Source organism: Bufo gargarizans, chromosome 7, assembly GCF_014858855.1.
Source record: "Bufo gargarizans isolate SCDJY-AF-19 chromosome 7, ASM1485885v1, whole genome shotgun sequence".
In the NCBI taxonomy this organism is placed as follows: domain Eukaryota; kingdom Metazoa; phylum Chordata; class Amphibia; order Anura; family Bufonidae; genus Bufo; species Bufo gargarizans.
Window position 1 is genome coordinate 42996762 of NC_058086.1, and position 21510 is coordinate 43018271.

General features: G+C 48.6%; 1 protein-coding gene across 5 annotated transcripts; it reads left to right on the top strand.

Annotated features, from left to right (window-relative positions):
• The first annotated feature begins 709 nt into the window (after nt 1-709).
• DEPDC1 (DEP domain containing 1) lies at nt 710-18267 on the top strand. Of its 5 annotated transcripts, none has more exons than XM_044301257.1 (12): nt 710-847; nt 4665-4930; nt 5413-5569; nt 7180-7301; nt 8275-8405; nt 8489-8581; nt 9450-9590; nt 11828-12667; nt 14444-14616; nt 14696-14869; nt 16458-16622; nt 16830-18267. In XM_044301257.1, the coding sequence occupies exons 1-12, from the start codon at nt 800-802 to the stop codon at nt 16968-16970; spliced, it is 2451 nt and encodes an 816-aa protein (XP_044157192.1). In that variant the 5' UTR covers nt 710-799; the 3' UTR covers nt 16971-18267. The 5 variants fall into 5 exon arrangements, with proteins under 5 accessions (XP_044157192.1, XP_044157194.1, XP_044157193.1 ...); XM_044301259.1 differs by having other exon boundaries at nt 11828-12505; XM_044301258.1 differs by having other exon boundaries at nt 8489-8536.
• The last annotated feature ends 3243 nt before the right edge of the window (nt 18268-21510 follow it).

Sequence of the window (21510 nt, forward strand, 5' to 3'; positions counted from 1 at the left end):
GGGTTAATGATGTGATCATGGATGGGGCGCGGGAAAGGGGGGGGGGGCGCTAAAATGTAGCTTCGCTTGTGTTGGCAAAAATCCTTGCACCGGCCCTGGGGGGATCTGTGGATGACACTTATGGGGGATCTGTGATGACACTTATGGGGGATCTGTGATGACACTATTATGGGGGATCTGTGGATGACACTGTTATGGAGGATCTGTGGGTGACTGTTATGGGGGATCTGTGGATGACACTGTTATGGGGGGGATCTGTGGATGACACTGTTGCGGGGGATCTGTGGATGACACTGTTATGGGGGGGATCTGTGGATGACACTGTTATGGGGGGATCTGTGGATGACACTGTTATGGGGCTGCTGAACACTGAATGTAAATGTTTGACCTGTAACTTATAACTCCCCTTCTGAAGTGAAACTACTACTCTCATCAAACCCTGACGTTGGAATACCAGTGCATGCTGGGAGTGGTAGTTCCACACCCGTTTAGAAGGCACAGCGATCCAGACTCGGCCGTAGATTCACCCTCGCACCAGAGGACGCTCCGTTCCCCGGTCACGTCCCCGGCGCCCCGCCCCTCTCGCCTCCTCCACTCAGCAGGACGGCTTCTCCGCTTACTAAGTGCTGATAGGTGGGTGGTGTGTCACATGACCGTTTCATTGCGCCAATCACGACTCGGCTCATTTTGTACTCATTTTTCAAACCTCCTTGGTGAACGGTTGCGGGTCCGGAGGTCTGGTCACGTGCTTCGGGCGGATTAAAGGGCCGCGGGCGGCTCGGGTCACCTGTACCGGGAGATGGAGAGTCGTATCATCACCCCGGGGCCGTACCGGGCCACCAAACTGGTAACTGCGGGGCGCCGCGTGGTGGGGACCGGGCTGCGACTTTCATTAGAGGGGGGATGGGGTGTTCTGTGCACATAATGACATAGAGCTGATATAAATAGTATACATGGTACATGCACACGGCTGGTCATGTATGGTCCATGTTACACACACGGCTGGTCATGTATGGTCCATGTTACACACACACACACGGCTGGTCATGTATGGTACATGTTACACACACACACACACACACACACACACACACACACACACACACACACACACACACACACACACACACACACACACACACACACACACACACGGCTGGTCATGTGTGGTACATGTTACACACACACACACACACACAGCTGGTCATGTATGGTCCATGTTACACACACAGCTGGTCATGTATGGTCCATGTTACACACACACACACACACACACACACACACACACACACACACACACGGCTGGTCATGTATGGTACATGTTACACACACACACACACGGCTGGTCATGTATGGTACATGTTACACACACACACACACGGCTGGTCATGTATGGTACATGTTACACACACACACGGCTGGTCATGTATGGTACATGTTACACACACACACACACACACACACGGCTGGTCATGTATGGTACATGTTACACACACACACACACGGCTGGTCATGTATGGTCCATGTTACACACACACACACACGGCTGGTCATGTATGGTACATGTTACACACACACACACACACACGGCTGGTCATGTATGGTCCATGTTACACACACACACACACACACACGGCTGGTCATGTATGGTCCATGTTACACACACACACACACACGGCTGGTCATGTATGGTCCATGTTACACACACACCACACACACGGCTGGTCATGTATGGTCCATGTCTCACACAACACCACACACACACACGGCTGGTCATGTATGGTCCATGTCACACACAACACACGGCTGGTCATGTATGGTCCATGTCACACACACACACGGCTGGTCATGTATGGTCCATGTTACACACCACACACACACGGCTGGTCATGTATGGTCCATGTTACACACACACACACACACACACGGCTGGTCATGTATGGTCCATGTTACACACACACACACACACACACACGGCTGGTCATGTATGGTCCATGTTACACACACACGGCTGGTCATGTATGGTCCATGTTACACACACACCACACACGGCTGGTCATGTATGGTCCATGTTACACACACACACACACACACGGCTGGTCATGTATGGTCCATGTCTCCACACACACACACAACACACACACGGCTGGTCATGTATGGTCCATGTCACACACACACACGGCTGGTCATGTATGGTCCATGTCACACACACACACGGCTGGTCATGTATGGTCCATGTCACACACACACACGGCTGGTCATGTATGGTCCATGTTACACACACACACACACACACACACGGCTGGTCATGTATGGTCCATGTTACACACACACACACGCACGGCTGGTCATGTATGGTCCATGTTACACACACACACACACGCACGGCTGGTCATGTATGGTCCATGTTACACACACACGCACGGCTGGTCATGTATGGTCCATGTTACACACACACACACACACGGCTGGTCATGTATGGTCCATGTTACACACACACACACACACACACACACACACACGGCTGGTCATGTATGGTCCATGTCACACACACACACACGGCTGGTCATGTATGGTCCATGTCTCACACACACACACACGGGCTGGTCATGTTTTGTCCATGTCTCACACACACACACACGGCTGGTCATGTATGGTCCATGTCTCACACACACACACACACGGCTGGTCATGTATGGTCCATGTCTCACACACACACACACGGCTGGTCATGTATGGTCCATGTTACACACACACACACACGGCTGGTCATGTATGGTCCATGTCACACACACACACACACGGCTGGTCATGTATGGTCCATGTCACACACACACACACACGGCTGGTCATGTATGGTCCATGTCACACACACACACGGCTGGTCATGTATGGTCCATGTCACACACACACACACGGCTGGTCATGTATGGTCCATGTCACACACACGGCTGGTCATGTATGGTCCATGTTACACACACACACACACGGCTGGTCATGTATGGTCCATGTCACACACACACACACGGCTGGTCATGTATGGTCCATGTCACACACACACACACGGCTGGTCATGTATGGTCCATGTTACACACACACACACGGCTGGTCATGTATGGTCCATGTCACACACACACACACACGGCTGGTCATGTATGGTCCATGTCACCACCACACACACACGGCTGGTCATGTATGGTCCATGTCACACACACGGCTGGTCATGTATGGTCCATGTCACACACACACACACACACACGGTCTGGTCATGTATGGTCCATGTCACACACACACACACGGCTGGTCATGTATGGTCCATGTTACACACACACACGCGGCTGGTCATGTATGGTCCATGTTACACACACACACGCGGCTGGTCATGTATGGTCCATGTCACACACACACACACACACGCGGCTGGTCATGTATGGTCCATGTCACACACACACACGCGGCTGGTCATGTATGGTCCATGTCACACACACACACACACGCGGCTGGTCATGTATGGTCCATGTCACACACACACACGGCTGGTCATGTATGGTCCATGTTACACACACACACACACACACGGCTGGTCATGTATGGTCCATGTTGCACACACACACGGCTGGTCATGTATGGTCCATGTTGCACACACACACGGCTGGTCATGTATGGTCCATGTTACACACACACACGGCTGGTCATGTATGGTCCATGTGACAGCAGACAATAAGTCATTTTATGGGGTCCTCTGGGATTTGCTTCCCATATAACCACTGGTTCGCTCCCCCTCACAGACTGGTTTCCATCTGGTCCCTGGGGTGGGACTGGTGAAGTTTCCCATGTGTCCCCCTCCCCCGCCCCAGGCTGATTACTAGGTTGTATAAGTGAGTCCAGGCGGCGGTATTTCCTGGAGGGGCCCCCTGTGACTCTGTCCCTAACGTCCGGTGACCCTCCTCTTCCATCTTTATATTACTTAGTCTATCTGTATCTGGGAAAGCTGGGTGACGGAGTCGTCATGGATGCGGTCACTCGGCTTTCTCGCGTTCCTGTTTCTGGTGTAATTTGGTGCCCGGGACGTGTGCGGTGTATAATGAGCAGCTCGTTATGTGGCGTCTGTCTTATTATATTACCGTCATACGGTACAGCACCAGGCTGATGGCAGGAGGCGTTCTCCTGCACACCGCGGCGGCCCTGGTCTGTGTATTCTGTTCTCTAGTCACATCTAAAGCTGCTCTCAGGGAGCAGTGCATTGTGGGAGATCGGATGAGAAACGGGTGGTGCGCCTGAAAGCAGGTGGACAGTGTACACGGGGAGGATTTCCCATCTTCTATCTCCATGGGTGGTCCGGAGAAGGGCGCAGGCTTGTCGGACTCTTCCCATTACTAGTTGATGAGCCTGTCCCTGCTCTGACGGCTAGGGGGCCGTGTGCCCGATGGGGGTGGTTGTGGCAGCTTTGATGACTAGAGGTGAATATGGGACCCAGTTCTTACCATTAGTCCAGCAGGGACTTCAAGGTGAGCTCCGCTCTGAATATTAGGGGGCAGAAGCCTTCAAGTAAGTCCTAAGGCCCGACTGAAACTTGTCATTGCTGGACCCGGGCGAGATCTGTTCCGAGCCTCCTCTACTGGGAACTTGGCTCTAATGACCCTTCTTGTCCCTCTTTCTTCCAGTGGAATGAAGTCACCAAGTATTTCCGCGCCGGAATGCCGTTGAAGAAGCATCGGCAGAACTTCAAGACCTACGGGAACTGCTTCACGTCCGCCGACGCTATAGACTGGCTGCACCACCTGCTCAAGAACAACAGTAATTTTGGCTCCGAAGTGACGAGGCAGCAGACGATCCAACTCCTCAGGAAGTTCTTGAAGAATCACGTCATCGAGGACCTGAAGGGGAGATGGGGCACCGAGGACCTGGATGACAACCACCAGCTCTTCAGGTAACCAGAGATCTCCAACCTGTGCTTCTCCTGCTGTTGCAGAACTACAACTCTCACCATGCCCTGATAACCTTCCGCTGTCAGGAGATGCTGGGAGTTACAGCTTTGCAATTGCTAGAGCAGGAGTCGTCAGCTGTGGAGCTACAACTCTCACCGTGCCCTGACTACCTTCCGCTATCTTGGTTTGCTGGGAATAATAGGGTTGCAGGGGTCGGCAACCTTTGGCGCTCCACCATGCCCTGCCAACCTTTGGCTCCTTGGGCATATTGGAAATTATAGTGTTGCAGCTAGAGCGGGGGTCAGCAATCTCCCGGCGCGCACACAGTTTCTCGGCTGTAAATCCCACAGGACTGAATGGAGCATTCTGGGAGTTGTAGTTTTACAGCATCTGGAGAACCACGTCCCAGGAAGCTGCTCTACAAGGCATAGGTCAGAATCGGCTGCGCCGTTCTCCATTATGACTAATAACTTGTTTGGAGCAGGTTTCCCTCCACGTCCCCAATAAAGACCATTCCCAGCCGTCAGCCTCTGTGGAAGAGGAGCAGCTTGGAGAACGTTTTCAAGGAGAAGGAGAATCTCTTCAAAATGCCTCATTTCTCCAAGAGGACCCCTAAAAGACGCGGATCTCTGGACGGCAAGGTAGGCAATCTTCATTTGCGCAGAGCTATGACTAGTGTCCAGCTTGGCAGCAACACAGTGGCTAAGGCTGCTGCTTTGTCCCTCCCCCTTTCTTTACACTGCAGCTCCTCTTGCTTAGATTAGCTGCTGTGTACAAGCACAAGCCCACCAGATCCTTGTTGCATGTAGGGCTGCAAGGACAGAATGAGTACAAACCACAGTAATACACCTGAGGTGCTCCATCCCTGCCGTTCACAAAGGGGGATTTTATATTGAAAGGGTCTGTTCTGTGTGACAGTCGCTCTGAAATCTTGTATAGGGTCCTTTTCAGGATCGTCGTCTCTGGGATAGAGTGCAGAGCGGGTACTAAGAGTCTCTAACTCTAGGGGACCTGTCCTGCCATCTATTGATATGAATGGACCCTGTGTAATGCTTCACTTCTCCTGTGGTGGCGCTGCAGGGATATTGAATACTTGCTGCCAGGTTTCCCAACAGGGGGTGCATTTTGTGATCTGCTTCTTGTCCAGGCACTCTTCTAACTAGTAGGGATTGTCCAAAGCGGAGAACTCCTTTAACTAACCTAACTGTTCTGTGGGGAAAGTACCTAGTCTGGGCGCAGGCAGCAGTTCTGGGGGGCAGGGGCTTTAGCTGCTGATATCTCTTGCTTGGTAGCAGCTAGAAGCATGGGCCTGGTCTTGTTTGAAAGCTGACATGACAGCATTAGCCCAAGGTCAGCAGGAGATATCACTGTTAGAAATCCAGTTGAGAATAAACCTGCTTTTACTTTCACTTTCAGCCGCATTCACTGCATGCCAATTTCTAACAGTGATATTTTCCCCTATAGTGAAGATAATGCTGACATGACATGAGAGATGTGCGATTGTTAGGACCGAGACCATTAGATTATCCTTTCTTGATATGCGCCCGCAATTAGAAAAAACAAGATTTTTAGTTTTATGCAAATTAGCCTCTTGGTGCAAGGAAGGCGTTGCCCTTGCACCCGAGGCTCCGCTCCTTTTCATTCCCTGCCAGTCCCCACCGCAGCTTTGAGTGACAGGGCCAGGCAGTGTAGTGGTATTCTCGCCTGTCCTCTTCGATTGGCGCACGTACTGCAGCTAGCGGGGCTGATGGAACCTGTACTGCGCATGCATCCATCAGCCAGGCTAGCCTCCGTACTGTACAGCGCGCGCCAATCAAAGAGGCCAGGCTTGATTACCACTACACTGCCTGGCCCTGTCAGCCAAAAAGGTGGGAACCCGCCTGGGAATGAAAATGAGCAGAGCCTCGGGTGCAACTGCAACAGCTTTGTTGCACTAAGAGGCTAATTTGCATAGAATGAAAAGTATGTGTGTGTGTGTATATATATATATATATATATATATATATATATATATATATATATATATATATATATATATATATATATGTGTGTTTTATATATTTTTATTTTCTTTCTAATTGTGGGCACATATCGAGATAGGACCAAGACCATTAGATTATGCTGACAATGGCACGTGTCTCATGTTGGCTGCATTCTCTTTGAAGGCTATGTAATAATATTATTGCATGAAATGAGGCATCGACATGATGTGCGGAGCTGAAATCAAACTGACTGTATTTGTTCCCCGTAGGGTGAACATGAAAATGAAGCCCCTGAAGTAATGGAGGTAGAGAAGGAAAGTGATAACCCAGGAACAAAGGAGCTCACCAAGAAGGATGAGGAAGATATCTGGGGTAACATCGCCCTGATCCAGTACGTACACCGCCCTCTGGTGCCGTTTTTGGTTATTGACACGTGTTCATCTAGTTTACTGAAGCTTATACTTGTCCTCGTCCTTCTGTCTCCTTTTACTGGCTTTTTTGGGCGTTTGATGCACAGCCACCAATTTAGAAGAAGCAAAGCTGCAGTGTAAAGCACAAGGGCAGCAGCTTGATCCCAGAGTGGGGATGGGTGTCAGGCTCCAGGGTTGGCAGTGCTACAAGGAATTGCCGTTTCATCCCGTTTACTTGAATGGATGAAGCTGCAATGTCCTGCACTGCGTCCACAAAGTAGAAGGCCCATGTAAACCATAAACGGGCAGCTAGCCGCAATCACTAAACGGGTGATTGTAGGGGTTACCAAGAGTCAGACTCCCACCCATCTGATATTGAGGGTCTAAACTGCGGGTAGGCTGTCAGTTTCCTGAACCCAGAAAACGCCCTCTATATGTTATAGGACACAATTTTAGGTCTGTGACTGGGCAGATATGGAGGGGGGGGGTAACCATTAAAGGGGTTGTCTCCGTTCCCGATATAGGTGTGGGACCCGCACCTATAAGACAATGGGGGCATATCCTAGCAATGTGCCCCCACTGTCTGTGATGAGACAACCCCTTTAAGGGGGTCGTTCTCATTGAGTATAGTGATGAAAGTGTTTCTAGGCTATGGTCAGTGGTGGGCCGACCTCTGGGAGCCCACAGTGTCTAGGGAAGAAGGGCCATGGAGTTGTGTCCCCTTCTGAGGAAGCTGGCCGGGAGCACAGCTCTGGAGGGAACTGCAGCCGTCCCCGTTCACTTGAAATGAGCCAGTTCCTGCAGAGAGGAAAGCATAGAACGGTGCTGGGTCTGAAAATACAACTCCCAGTATGTTCTGACAGCCAGGAGTTGTAGTTTCGCAGCAGCTTTGTAGCCACAGCTTGGCTGTAGGTCGGTTTTATGGTGTTCTTTACTCTGCTGTATTTGTCACAGTCTTCAGAAAATCCTCGCTTTGCCGACATTGGACGAAGTCCTGAATCCTGCGCAGATCAACCCCGGACATATCATGTACAACATGACGCACACCAGCAAACATGGAGTCGTCTTTCTGAAAGACAGGACCGGTGAAGCATCTCTCAGATCTTCTCTAATGTCCATGAATCCGCTTGTTTCTTCCATCTCGCTGATGTGTCTTGTGTTCTTCTAGATGATCTTCCTCACTGGGTCCTGTCTGCAATGAAGTGCCTTGCAAACTGTGAGTCCCGGGGAGCTGAAGTGAAGTGTTCCGCTGAGGCCTCATGTGCGATCTGCATTTATTTATTTCATTTTATTTTTGTTTTTTGAACCTATTCATTGGGTCTGCAAAAAAAAAACAAAACAACCAAACTGCTGATACAGTCGTGTGTGTGAGGCCGTACATTGTGATCATCTCCTGCCAGCGTGCAAATGTTGGGCAACACAGGCCACCATAGTCATAGTCCTCTCTACTCCACCAGATTGGTCCACAGTCTGGTGACAGGGAATTTAAGACGACCTCAAAACCATAAAATTCTCCTAATGTTGATCCTCAACTCCTATGCAGAGATGTGCATCTCTGTTGGTACTGACAAACCCTGTAGTCTAGGGTTACACCGTTACATCTGCCCTTTCTTGCGCTACCTACGCATTGTCAACCATATTTTATTTCTGCAATGCACCGTCAGTTAAAAAAAAAAAAACTGCACAAATGGTCTTCATTCAGATTTTCCCTACAGTTTGTCTATAGCAGACCTGAATTGTCAGGAAGTTGGGGACATATAGAAGGGAGTATAATCTGGGTGCAGGATTGGACTACACAGGGCTTGTCGGTTACCATGGAGACTCGTAGGGCTGTGTGTAGAAGCTGTACACACAAGTACAGGAAAAAAATTTTTATGAATTTGTAAAGTTTTTTTTTTTTTTTTTTTTTTTTTTTTTTTTTTTTTTTTTTTCCTCTCTCCCCATTGTCAGTGTATTGGAGCAATAAAAGTATTTGGGTGCACCCCCCGCAACCAATTCTCATTTTTCATGGCTCTGACCATGTCCAAATAACTGTCTTATGTTGAGGCTGTATTCATAGCATTAAAATTGTATCTTCTAGTGACGCCTTCCCCAGTATCATTCTTGTTGTTGTTTTTTGTTTTTTTTAGGGCCAAATAATAACGACCTGAGCCAGCCGACCTATCCCGGCTTTGAGCGCGACGTCTTCCGGACGGTCGCCGATTACTTCTTAAATCTCCCGCAGCCTCTCCTCACCTACGAGTATTATGAGCTGTTTGTTAATATCTTGGGTAAGTCTTCTGTCTGGTGGCCTGAGACGACGCTGTGGTAGCTTGTAGTCACTAGTCGGGCCCATATGCTTCCGTTGCAAACTGTAGCGCGCAGGGTTCCATCCACCGCATTGTCTTGCATGGCAGAGTATGCTGTATTCATGGTAAGTGGAGCCCCGGTACCCGCTCTTGATCATCCTGGCATAGTGTTGAGTTCTACTAGTTTAGGTGTTATGCCACCGAGGAGCCCCAGTTATGGGTCTTCAACACAGTGAAAGCCAGATATCCCTCAAAGGAATGAAAACCGAGCAAAGGGGTGTCCCCATTACAGAGATCACCAAATCCACCATATTAAGTGGCCCCTATGTCAAGATACCGCTCTTGTACAAGCTTTAAGGATGTGACGGGGAAGACCTAAGCCAGTTGTCCAGCCACAGACAGCTGTTTCGGGGTGTTGCCCCTCATCAGTGTAGAGTAGGATTCTGGCTAACCGGGAGCAATGCCTTGGAGACTACTCAAACACTCTTGTTTGACTAGTTTAGGTGTAGTAGGGCTGTAGCTACGCTGGGTGGTAACCCCTTGCCAACTGCTGGGTCCCTGGTCATCAGGAAGGAGCCACTAACTTACATGTTGCCCTTTTTTTGTATTCAAGAAAAAGCAGCCCTTCATAGAGTGTGGGCTACTGATTGAAGCTGCTTTTCACCCTCCCTAATAGAGGGGGTCCTATTACCTCCATGACAGAGTAGGCATGGGCACAGTAATAATTTTTGCGTTACCGCATCTCCTCCCGAACAGCGGCACAGATCCTGGCTGCTCATGTCCATGCACCGTACAGGAGCCGGCGCTGTAGGGTGTAATGTGCTTCTACACCGCTGTTTCCCATACTGTGCGCTCTGCCGTCTGGAGCATAGATGTGAGCAGTCTGATCCATGCTGCTGTTTGGAAGCAGAATCTGAAATGCAAGTTTGTTTTTTAGAAAAACGACTCTTGTACTCGCACTCCTGTATAACCAGAGGTGCACATCAATAGGGCATTCTAGAAAATAGTTGTCCCCTATGGCTCCAAAAATTCACATGCACCATTGATGACAGGTGTGCGGAACTTGATTTCCCTGCTGTCACCTATTACCTAAATTGCTCCCTAAGTGCGCCATTAGGTTACGGCCATTTTTGGAAGACATGCTGCAGATTTTCCGCGTGAATATATGCAGAATTTACAATACAAGCTGGATGCGATTTTTCAGAAATCTCGTCCACACGCAGCACAAATGCCCTCAGTGTAAACTTACCTGCACTTCTGGTTTGCAATCCTCAGCATGTTAGTTTCATGCTGCAGCTTTTAACCTTTACCATCCAACCTGCTGCGGATAATCTCCACCGCAGTTGCCGTATGTGGCTGTACCCTTACGTGGGTTGTTCGACCCATAGAAACCACGAATAGTTCAGCACTGATTGCCGTGGGTTTCATGTGCTTCACCTGTACTTGCTGCAGTTAGCAGTGAACCGTGTTGCAAAGAACTGATATAGGCAAAGGCTGTTTTTACACAGGCCGAGCCGCAGCTGATTTTTAGGAAGGAAGCGTTCCTTCCCGATAGTCGGCTGCCCGTCCAGTGGAGGTGAAGCTCTACATTGAGGACAAGCTTTCGCTATTGCGATCGCTCCTCCTCAAACGGCTGCATTGTTTCTGGGCTTCGGTTTTGTCGTCATGCATTCTGAATGCATCAGTTCTGTTTTGTACACCAGACATAAAACCGGGTTTTGTTTCCGGTCTGCAAAACAGAAAAAAAAAACGGATGTGGCACCAAAACAATGTATGTCAATGGTGCAGGATCCGAAAAAAAGGTGTTTTTTTTTTTTTTTTTTTTTATTTTAATGCCAGATCTGGTTTGTTCTGTTTCGATTTAATACAACCTCATCCTAACTGAACGGATGCATTAAATCAGACTGAACTGCTTTTTGCTCTGGTTTTGAGATCCGTCAGAGAATACAAAAACCGCAGATGTGAAAGTAGCCTAATATAAGGGAGAGGGCCCCCAGTAGCGCAGAGTGTTTCAGGAGAGGTGGGGGCTGATGCATTGTCTTTGTAGCCTGCTTCCCTCCTTTAGTTTCCAGTATAAATGTCGCAGTGAGCCGGCATGACGCTGTTGGCTGTGTCTTTGTTCCTTCGCTTTGCCGTCCTCCACTAACCTGCCGGCTGCTAACATGCACATTTATTTACCGCTCCCTGCACATTCTAACTTCTATTTCGTTCCTGGTTAGTTGTATGTGGCTACATTACGGTACCCCACAGGCGCAGCCGGAAGCACAAAGTAAAGAAAGAGGCGCCCGCTTCACGGTCCTCCCAGTCCGCACAATTAAGCAACACTAACTTTAAATCTACGGAATGCCTGCTCCTCAGCTTGGTACGGAAAGTTCCCAACGAAGAGGAGGAAGAGGACGACGACCAGAGTTTCGGAGAGCTTGGCAGGGAGCACAAGGACATTGCTTTGCACAACACCAACAGGGAGAAGCTATACAACTCCCTTGCCAGACGGCCAAGGGATGGCAAGGTGATGGGTGGCAGCTGTCAGAACCTCGCCACCTGCAGGAAGGACTGCAATGTCCCTTCTAAAGTCCGGCTGCGCAGTTGCTCAATGGAGGCAATCGTGGATGTGTCCTATTCTGAAAGTGATTCCCCAGAAGCTTGTTCTCCAGTTTCTCAGACTCTGTCCCCAAATCTCCCTCCATCTGACCATGTTGTGAACAATGTAGCTGCGCCTGCTGCTGAAGGCAATGCCCGTGCCCTGCAGCACCATCACTCCGCAGCAGAGGGCGCTCACAGAGCTGACTGCCGGGCACTGCCTAGGTCACAGAGCCTGGGGGACTGTCTCGGGTCGTGCACGAGTATCAACACTCCAGTGGCTGAGATTACCATCAAACCCGGGCAAGCTGGCCAAGGTAGACTGCAGAAACGCTTGAGCTCTATTGAGGGAAGCGAAGGGGATGACCCGGGTATCGCGGTCACCAAACGGTTGTGCCAGAGCAATATGGAGCTCTCCAGTTCTGTCCCCTCCAACTCTTCTGCACTGCACGCTTCTCAGTCCTGCACTGGCACTCCAAGTAAGGTTAACACCGTGTATTGCACGTTTCCCGCATGTCTGTGTGAGTCCTGATAATCCATTGTAATCCTAGTCATGCATGTTCTGCTTCTCACGCTAATCCTGCATGCTTTCCCTCTCCCCCAATCTGTGCATGCACTTCTAACTTGCAATCACTTCCTAATACATTTACATTTTTTATTCTTTTTGTATTGCTCCATTGCATCTAGATTGAGTCCTGTGTATACAGCTCTTGTCTCCATGGTTACAGACTACAAATAAACCCTGTCTGTAGTCTGGTCCTGCAGTCCCTGGTCGCTCCACTCCCTCTGCCCTCTCTTCTAACAGGCGCCTCGCCCTAGTGACCTGAACCTTCCATCGGGTCCTCTTAGGGTAGGTTCACACACAGTATTTTGGAAGAGGTTGGGGCAGATTTTGCTGCATGTTTTTCGGCCAAAGCCAGAAGAGGATCCGGCAGGAAGGAGATGTGGAGGTCCTTGCTTTATATTTCTGATCCCTTTCGAATCTACTTCTGTCTTTGGCTGAACCTACCCTCAGGAAATGACTTCTTCTACCATGTGGGTTCACCTTACCCAATAAAATGTCCACCCCCCCCCCCCCCCCCCCAAAAAAAGGAAATGACTGCACATATTTTGATTTACTGACCTTCTCCGCTCACATCTAAAGCCAGGATTCTACTGTTGGTTAGCCCGACAGGGGTTTATTTACAGTCTGTTTCCAAGTCCCACTCGAATTCTACTCCAGTCGCCTCCAGAGCTGTAGCTCAAACCCATGCAAAATATGCTAATGAATCTATTTGCCTAGTCGCACGTATGCGTACACTTCTAAAGCTGAAAGTTGTAAGTCCGGGTTTTGCTCAGAACCTAATTCCACTTGGATAATGCTGGTAAGTGTGAGATTTACCTAGGAATCGGTGGCCCCGGGCGATGTTCTAATCCGGGTTCTGCATGCGCCCTGGTGGAGGCTCAGAATAAAGCTGCACGCGGCTCTTGGTGGGGTTCAGGCTTTGCTGTGTGGGTCTCGCCCTTCCTCTGTCCTACAGCTGATTTTTGTCTGCACAATGGATAAGAAGAATCTATGCAAAAGGGCTGACTTTTTAGTAGTTGTGGAAAATGCTACGATTCCTTATCTAGGACTTTATTGGTGATCCTGCATTCACACCCAAAGCTGCATTCACAGTTCAGGGTGCCTATTCCCAGACACTTGTGCACACCTGGGGTTTTGCAGGAGTAGAATATTGATGCCGTAAACTCGGGCTAGGTCATCAGATCAGTGAAGGTCCTGCACCCAGCGCCCCCACCGATCAGCTGTTTGAAGATGCTGGGGCGCTCTGCGGCTTCCTTACAGCAAGCCAAGCACAGCGCCGCACGTAGTATAGTGGCTGCACTTGGTATTGCAGCCCAGGCCCATTCACTGATGACGGTGACGTCACTAGCATAGGAAGAGGCTGGAGTCCCGCAGCCTATTCAAACAGTTGATCAGCAGAGGTGCTGGGAGTCGGACCCCCACCAATGAGGATAGGTCATCCATATTTTACTCCAGGAAAAACCCTTTTAAGCTGAGTCACAAGGGCTGGAGATTGACCTTGGGATTTGCAAGTGACTGCTAGTGGAAATGTGAATGCAGCTCTGGGTATGACTAGAGCAGCAGACCATATACTACTTGGCCAATGCAAATTTGCAGTTCTTCAGCCCTTGGTCATTCCACTTAAGTCTTCAGCCCTGTAGAGATTGTCCTCCTGTCATCCCCGCTCTCACTTGTGCCCTCCTTCTCTCAGGTTTGCTGCAGCCCCATTTGGAGCGGGTGGCAATAGACGCCCTCCAGCTCTGCTGTCTGCTTCTCCCACCTCCGAACCGCAGGAAGCTCCAGCTGCTGATGAGAATGATCTCCCGCATGAGCCAGAACGTGGATATGCCGCGCCTGCACGATGCCATGGGCACCCGGTCTCTGGTAAGGCAGCGCTGTGTACACAGACGGTGGCGCCCTCTTTTTTTTTTTTTGCACCGTGTAACTTTTCTTCTTCTGTCAGATGATCCAAACGTTCTCGCGCTGCGTCCTGTGCTGCGCTGAAGAGGTCGATCTAGACGAGCTGCTAGCCACGAGACTGGTCTCCTTCCTCATGGACCATCACCAGGAGGTCCTCCAGGTGCCCTGTTACCTGCAGACAGCCGTACAGGATCACATCCAGTATCTCCGGTCACACGTATGTTACAAAGGCAAAAGTGATGGGGATGGGGAGGGGGGGGGTGCAGCTACACGTCTGATCCCAGATTTCATATTCTGAGCAGTTGCTGTATGTCCCTCAGGTGTTTAAAGCAGTTGTCCCACAATAAGGACTGATCTGTCCATAGGATAGGACAGGGATCGGCAACGTTCGGCACTCAAGCTGCTGTGAAACTACGACTCCCAGCATGCACACTTTCTTGGCTGCTCTTGTAACTCCCATAGAATAGAAAGGAGGATTCTGGGAGTTGTAGTTTCAGAACAGCTGGAGTGCTGAGGGTTGCTGATCCCTGTGATAAGTAACTGATGGGTGTTGGTCTGACTGCGGAGACCCCCACTGATCACAGGAGTGGGGTCTCCGGTGTCAGCTGACTGTCTGACTTTCACTCAGTCTCTATTGTACTGCCATAGAGTGCTGTCCACGTGATCGCTGGGGATAGCTGACGAGATCTTGTGGTGGGAGAACCCCTCTACTCCATTAATGGATTACGGTTTTCCATGTGTATACCAGTATACGTCATGATCTCCCACTATGACACAGACGGCCCTGGGATCCTTTCATGGCTTCCAGGGCCGACTCCACAGGGATCCCCAACTGCATCTCCTGGAAAATCAAAGGGAGAAGCCTCCATTACTCACGGCCCGGTCACCCTGGATGCAGGAGCTGGCCCATCATTAGATGGTGGAGAACTCTCTCCAAGCCGGCATCAGTGCAGGGCGTTCAGCAACATAGCGACATTTCATGTAACGTTTGTCAATGGTGTCCCAAAAAAATCCATACATGTTGCATGTGAGTTTTCCACCATTGGCTTTAAGGATATGGCTACACAACAACATTTCATGTAATACTTTCCAATGGCGTCGCACTGCGACATGCGACAGTTGCAAAAAATCCAGCCTTGACTCATGGAAGTCAAACAGAACTCGCTTGCGTTTTCACAGTCAAGTCGCATTTCTATACTGTACTGTAGTTGCATGACGGCAGGTTGCAGACATGTCACACGTATTTTCGTTGTTGTGTAGCCAAACCTGTAGGATACCTTTCTAAAAAGGCGTATTGGCGGCCATTACAGGGATACATTCTGCGTTGCATCCAGTTTGTATAATGCTCTGTGGGATATTCTCCAGTCCCATCCTAGATTTCCCCCCCCCCTCCCCCCCCCCCCCATAAGCATAGTCACCCCACTGATAACTGACGGGTCCCCAAAGGCGTTTACGCCAGGCCCTGCCATTCATAAGCAGAATGAAAGTCATTTATCATGCGTACATAGGAAATGTGTGAAGAAATGGGTACGGAAGCCAGCTCTTGACAAACAAGTGGTTCTTTATTTGCGGTGCGGTAAAAACGTCCAACAGACAAATACAAAAGTACGTCTACGCGTTTCGGACCCTCGTATTGTGGTCTTTACTCATGGCATAGGAAATGTGTGCACATGAGAGGTTTAAAGGGATCATCCCAGCAGGAGAAACTTCCCTCAGCCTGGGTCCTTCTTCAAGGAAGGTGTCGTCTCTTTGGCCGTCAGGATAATCGTCCCTATAAAAATTTTTTTTTTTTTAAATATATACAGATGAAGGACCTGGCTCCGGGCTTCTACTTCTGTAAGCAGATCAGCACACGAGAGTTTGAAGAGCAGAAGGTGGTCACCTCACAAGCCGCCATCATGGAGCTTCTGGAGAGCATCGTGAAGGATAAGAATCTATCAGTGAAGGACAAGAAGAAGAAGCTCAAACAGGTCGGTCTGGTGACCGCATGAGTCTGCCGAAAATGGAGGGGATTTTATTTCTTATTCCCCTTCCGCCCCCTATAAGCAAGGAGACCACAGTGTGGAAGCCATTACTGCTCCAAGCCTCCATCTGGGGGTTGTTGCTTGGCTTTCCTGGACACGTTGGGGGGGGGGGGGGTTCTAATTGGTTCAATTCAATGCCATTTCCTCTCTCAGTTTCAGAAAGAATATCCCGAGATCTACCGCAGCCGTTTCCCGACAACAGAGAGCGAAGCCAAACTCTTCGGAGACAAACCTACCATCAAGCAGCCGATGTTGGTCCTGAAAAGGCCAAAGTTTCGCAACTTGAGATACTGACTGGAGCAGCCGTCGTAGGAACGTCTCCTCTTAGGCCCCTCGCTCTGTTTACATGGACGAGACTTTTTTTTTTAGTAAATATCATTGAGCCGCTGTCCACATGTTAATGTTTGGAATTTAGACTTTTTTATAAGTGAAAATCCGTTTCCTAAAGTGATGGCAGCTCTGTACTATAGTTGTATGTAACGATCGGCGTGTCCCCGTTTTTGACGTGTGTGAGAGAAATGACGTGTGCTCCAAAACCTTGCCAAAGATGATCTGCAGCTCAGGAAGCCGTACTTCACAGATCCCATCCTTACAAGACGATGATCTGTAGCCTCCACCATAACGGATCGCTCCTCTAACCAGCTTCCTTTAAGGAATTTTTTATTTTATTTTTTATGTTCCTGACATTTCTTACATTGCTTATTTGCACATTAAATGGCACCTGCCGCTCCCGCACAGGCTAGGAGTCAGCAACCTAGGAAGCAAAGGTCTGCAATGCTGAGAGTTGTAGTGTCCCGACGACTTACAGGGTGCTAATGAAAAGTAAGGCTGCTTTCACACTAGCGGTTTTTGTGGATCTGCAAAAAACCTTCCGTTAAAATAATACAACCGCATGCATCCGTCATGAACTGATCCGGTTGTATTATGTCTTCTACATCCATGACGCATCCGTCATGAACACCATTGAAAGTCGGTGGGGGACGGATCCGTTTTCTATTGTCGGAGAAAACGGATCTGTCCCCATTGACTTGCATTGCAGCGTTATTCTGTCCGTGATGGGGACGCAGCTGAACAGAATGCTATTCGTTCAGTTTTGTCCCCATTAACAATGAATGGGGACCAAACGGAAGCGTTTTCTTCCTGTATAGAGACCCTATGACTGATCTCAATAGCGGAATTGAAAACACTAGTGTGAAAGTAGCCTAAGTTGTACTGGGTTAAAGGGCAAACTCCACTCGTTATTTCCTGATATATTAACCAATTCCTCCCCCTCTGTGAACAGCCCAAAATGAAGGTGGAGTTTCCCTTTAAAAATGTATCTAACTACTTTAAGGCCAAAAATGGCCGCCTATGCAATGTGCGGGAGGCCGGTGTTTAATACCCCAGAACCGCCCGAGTGCCTCAGAGAACTGACATGTGAGTGTTGTCTGTTTCCCCGCTTGCTGCGCGCTGCGCTGCTCGGTGTATATTCTCTTATATTTATGTCTCTTCAGTGTTTTTTGTGCTTTTGATTTTGCTGAAGTTTTCTTATTATACCCGTTTGCATGAAGAGCTTTATACTTTATCTAAAATGCGAAAAAACTTTATATTAATGGTGAAACAAATAAAAAATGATTTTTTTGTTTTTTTTTTCAACTTTTTTGCGTCTTCTGTTAGAAAGATAAACCGTTATAAAACAAAAAAACCTCTTTAGGGTGAATTCACATGCAGCGGATTGGTTGCAGAAATTTTTGCAGTTCTCCCATCTGAATGAACCTTACGGAAATCCTTGTGCTCGCCGCCAAAACGGCCCCATTCAGATAAACTGATTTTCAGTTGCAGAAGTTTCTGTAACCGATCTGTGTGTGAACATGCCTTTTAAAAATGTGCAAATGTAGCATTAGGCTGGGATCGGTTGTTTGCTGCAACATGTTACACATTAAAGGGGCGCAGAGCGCGTTACTGAGCACCTGCTGGGGTTTTCGTGTGGGTTGTGTTTTTTTTTTTTTTTTTTTTTTTTTTTTTTTAAAGGGGTTCTCGGAGACTGGGGAGTCTGGGGACCCCTTTTTATATGGCAGGGTGCAGCCATGGATTGTCTGTGTGTAGACGGAATGTTATAGCTGCACCCTGCCTGGCAATATCAAAAGGGGTTTTCCGAGGCCTTTATACTTGATAGGTCAACAGTATGTGATTGGTGGGGGTCCGATACCTGGGACCCCTGACATCAGCTCTTTGAGGAGGCACCGGTGTGTGGAACAGATACTGATGACCTATCCAGAGGATACATCGTCAGTATAAAGACTCATGCACACGACCATATGTATTTTGCAGTCCGCAAAAAACACAGTTGACGTCTGTGTGCCTTCCGTATTTTGCGGAATCGAACAGCCGGCCCCAAAGGGTACATGCATGCGCTCAGGATTCATGTGCAGACAATCCGCAGGTGTTCGCAGGCAAATCCGTGCGGTCAATCCACATCAACTGGTGCGGGTTTTACTAAACGAATGAAGAAAATCCGGTCAAGAAAAATAAAATTGTCAAAATCCGCATTGTGTGCATTGAGAATTTCAAATTCTCATAGAATACAATGTACATGACCTACGTTTTTCGCACACAAATCCGCACGAAATCCTGATCGCGTGCATCTAGCCTAATAGAACAGTCCTATTACTGTCCGCATTACGGACACTTTAGGACATTTTTTTTTTGTGGAACTGACATACGGAAACGGAATGCACACGGATTAACTTCCGTTTTGCGTACCCATTGAAATGAATGGTTCCGTGTACGGTCCGCAAAAAAAAAAAAAAAAGCCTGGACACTGAAAGAAAATACGTTTTGTGTGCATGAGCCCTAGGTCTGAGTCTTAGAGGTGGAAGGATGTGAAGGCTTTTCAGTAATGCAGGGGAGCAGCCCGGATCCAGCACTGCTGAAAGCTACCAGACACTTGCCGGCCCCATTCGCTATAACTGGGACTGGTGGCGATCCGGTTGCAAACATACCAAAAAGCTGCTTGAGGAAATTGGGGGGGGGGGGGGGGGGGTGTTTGTCCCAAGACCCTACAGTTTTTTGGTGGTTTACTAATTTATTTCTGGTAGATCTATTTACCAGTTTCTTAGGCCTCTTTCACACGGGCGTCATGGATTTGGCCCGGATAAGATGTGTGAGGGTGCGTCGCGGGAAAAATTGCACCCGCACTGAATCCGGACCCATTCATTCCTATGGGGCCTCCCAAACATGCGTGATTTTTCTGCGCGAGTGCAAAACTTTTTAATGCGTTTTGCACGCGCGTGAGAAAAATGGGCATGTTTGGGTTAGGTGTTGTGTAGATTTTATTATTTTCCCTTATAACATGGTTATCGGGGAAAATAATAGCATTCTTAATACAGAATGCATAGTACAATAGGGCTGGAGGGGTTAAAAAAATAATAATTTAACTCTCCTTAATCCACTTGTTCTGGCAGCCCGGCTTCTTCTTTCTTCTTCTTTGCTGTGCAGGAGGAAAAGGACCTGTGGTGACGTCACTGCGCTCATCACATGGTCCGTCACATGATCCATCACCTCATGTGCACAGCCCCATAGAAATGAATGGGTCCGGATTCAGTGCGGGTGCAATGCGTTTACCTCATGCATTGCACCTGCGTGGAAATCTCGCCCGTGTGAAAGAGGCCTTAGGAGTTCATGTCCAGTCTTGGGGCTCGTGGCCGTAGCTGTTCCGCAAAACACTGTGTGCGTTTTGGGGAATGGAGAGTCCTGCCCAGTGCCCTCTAGAACGGTCAAGAATAGGACATGTTCTATTTTTTTTGCAGGGTCACGGAATGGCCATACGGATGCGGACAACATATAGTGTGCCATCCGACCTGCAAAAAATGTGGATTGGATGCAGAGGAAAACCACGCTTTGTGTGGTTGATCCCTCAGGGGCTTTGGCCTATTCTTTGTCTTCTGTCCACTTCTGAATATCTAGGTTGGCAATGGGTTCTTAATTCAGACCTTTCGTTGTCCTTTGGCTTTCCTCTGCTTACTTTTTGATTGTCTCTCTGGATCTTCTTCAGGAATAAGATCTTACAGGTGGTTGTCCCTCCCTACGGTTTAGCTCCTCTTCTATCCTCTCACTGGTGCTGTCATGGGTGACCGGAAAAATAATTGCATTTAACGGAGCCCATGACGGCACCCCTGTTAGTCCCTCCCTCAAGCTTCTGGTTGGTTATAGAAATATTGTCCTTTTGCTTCAGAGTGATAAAAAATAGTTAAAAGTAACGTTTTAACAAATCTGTACGGCTCCTAGAAAGAAAAGGTTCCCTTTTTAATTGCCCTAATGACTTCCAGTCCTGCCATTGGGGGCGAATCCCTCTTGCTTTGGTGCTGTCATGGGCTCCGGAAAATCAAATTAACAGTAAGTATAATTATCATTTTCCTATAAAGGAGACTTTTACAAAGTATGTTTTCACATGAGTTTGCTGTGTTTTTTTAGGTCTGGATCAAAATCTGCACCAGATTTCTGTGCTGCAAGGACGCCATAGGCGATTGACATCCATGGCCTTCCCTTCATTTCAGCAGGTGAAGTAGACTGTATTGTCTCCTCTGCAGCATTTGTTGCGCTCTTCTCATTCGGAGCGGCGGAGGATATTTTGCATAAGTCACTTGTATAATAGTCCTGTGGGTTTACTGTTGAATTCTCTTGAAAATGCAGCCGAAGTGACGGATGTAATCTCATTATGAAATGTTCTAGGACAAAGGTTCTCGGTTCTCAGCCAAGGACAGAACCGCAATAATAAGACTCTGTAATCCCGTTATACAAGTCCGTAGTTTTCCCAAATATTCTGGTTTCTGGTGACTTCCGCTGAAGAAGAGGA

Bases quoted from the DNA above. Each gene is read 5' to 3' on its own strand.
- DEPDC1 (XM_044301257.1), top strand. From the start codon at position 800: ATGGAGAGTCGTATCATCACCCCGGGGCCGTACCGGGCCACCAAACTG. The intron at 7,302-8,274 runs GTACGTACACCG...TATTTGTCACAG, and splicing joins GGTAACATCGCCCTGATCCA to TCTTCAGAAAATCCTCGCTT. The intron at 8,406-8,488 runs GTGAAGCATCTC...GTGTTCTTCTAG, and splicing joins CTTTCTGAAAGACAGGACCG to ATGATCTTCCTCACTGGGTC.